General features: G+C 65.3%; 1 protein-coding gene across 1 annotated transcript in view; it reads right to left on the reverse strand.

The window, feature by feature from the left end:
* Nucleotides 1-17: 17 nt before the first annotated feature.
* The window catches only part of LOC113979457 (isocitrate dehydrogenase [NAD] subunit gamma, mitochondrial-like), a gene marked incomplete at its 3' end in the record, with an annotated part of 3,274 nt that continues 2,159 nt past the window's right edge, over nucleotides 18-1,132 (reverse strand). Inside the window, exons 4-5 of the mRNA XM_027706843.1 lie at nucleotides 562-694; nucleotides 18-113 (exon numbers count right to left, since the gene is read on the reverse strand). Coding sequence (XP_027562644.1) covers nucleotides 18-113; nucleotides 562-694 — 229 coding nt within the window. The remainder of the gene's footprint in view (nucleotides 114-561; nucleotides 695-1,132) is intronic.

The following is a 1,132-nucleotide window of genomic DNA, read 5'->3' on the forward strand; positions in this document are numbered from 1 at the left end:
GGGGGGGTCTGAGGGGCATGGAGGGGGTCAGGGGGTGTCAGTGGGGTCAAGGGGGTGCGGCGCGAGTGCCCGGCCGTGATGATCTTCAGGCTCTCCACCACCCCTGCCACACTCTGCGGGGTGACCAGGGTGGGGTCATGGCCTGGGGTGGGGGCACCCAAAGGGGGTGTGGCCCAAAGGAGGCGTGGCCTAAAGGAGAGGTGTGGCCAAAAGTGGGCATGGCCCAAAGGATGTATAGCCCAAAGGAGGCGTGGCCCACAGGAAACATGGCCCAAAGGGGGTGTGACCAAAAGGGGTGTGGCCCAAAGGATGCAGAGCTCAAAGGGGGTGTGGCCCAAAAGGGGTGTGTCCCAAAGGATTTAGAGCCCAAAAAGGGTGTGGTCCAAAGGGGGTGTGGCCCAAAGGATGTATAGCCCAAAGGGGGTGTGGCCCACAGGAAACATGGCCCAAAGGGGGTGTGGCCCAAAGGGGCGTGGCCCGACAGGCATACCCAGGACAACACCCTCTGTGGGCATGTCCCCAAAGGGGCGTGTCCCAAGGGGGCGTGTCCCCCGTGCCCACCTCGTGCTCCAGGGAGCTGTACTCGCCCTCGGTGTTCTCCCTGACGATGAGGATGTCGACGTCGCGGTGCCGCGTCTCCACCCCGGGCAGGCTCTGGCAGTGGATCACGTTGGCGTAAAGGTCCAGGCTGGTCCTGCCCACCTCCCAAAAATATGCAAATTAGGACTCTGCTCCCACTGGCCACGCCCCTTCCTGGCGCTCCCAGTCCCGTCCCAGTGCCCCCAGTCCCATCCGAATGGCCCCCAGTGCTCCCAGTCCCGTCCCAGTGGCCCCCAGTGCTCCCAGTCCCGTTGAATGCTCCCAGTCCCATCCCAGTGTCCCCCAGTGCTCCCGGTCCCATCCCAGTGCTCCCAGTGCTCCCAGTCCCGTCCCAGCGCTCCCAGTCCTGTCCCAGTGGCCCCCAGTGCTCCCAGTCCCATCCCAGTGCCCCCAGTGCTCCCAGTCCCATCCCAGTGCTCCCAGTCCCATCCCAGCGCTCCCAGTCCTGTCAAGTGCTCCTAGTGCTCCCAGTCCCGTCCCAGTGCTCCCAGTGCTCCCAGTGCTCCCAGTCCCGTCCCAGTGCCCCCCAGTG

This window comes from Neopelma chrysocephalum, unplaced genomic scaffold (assembly GCF_003984885.1).
Source record: "Neopelma chrysocephalum unplaced genomic scaffold, ASM398488v2 Primary Assembly neopelma1_80671, whole genome shotgun sequence".
NCBI lineage: Eukaryota > Metazoa > Chordata > Aves > Passeriformes > Pipridae > Neopelma > Neopelma chrysocephalum.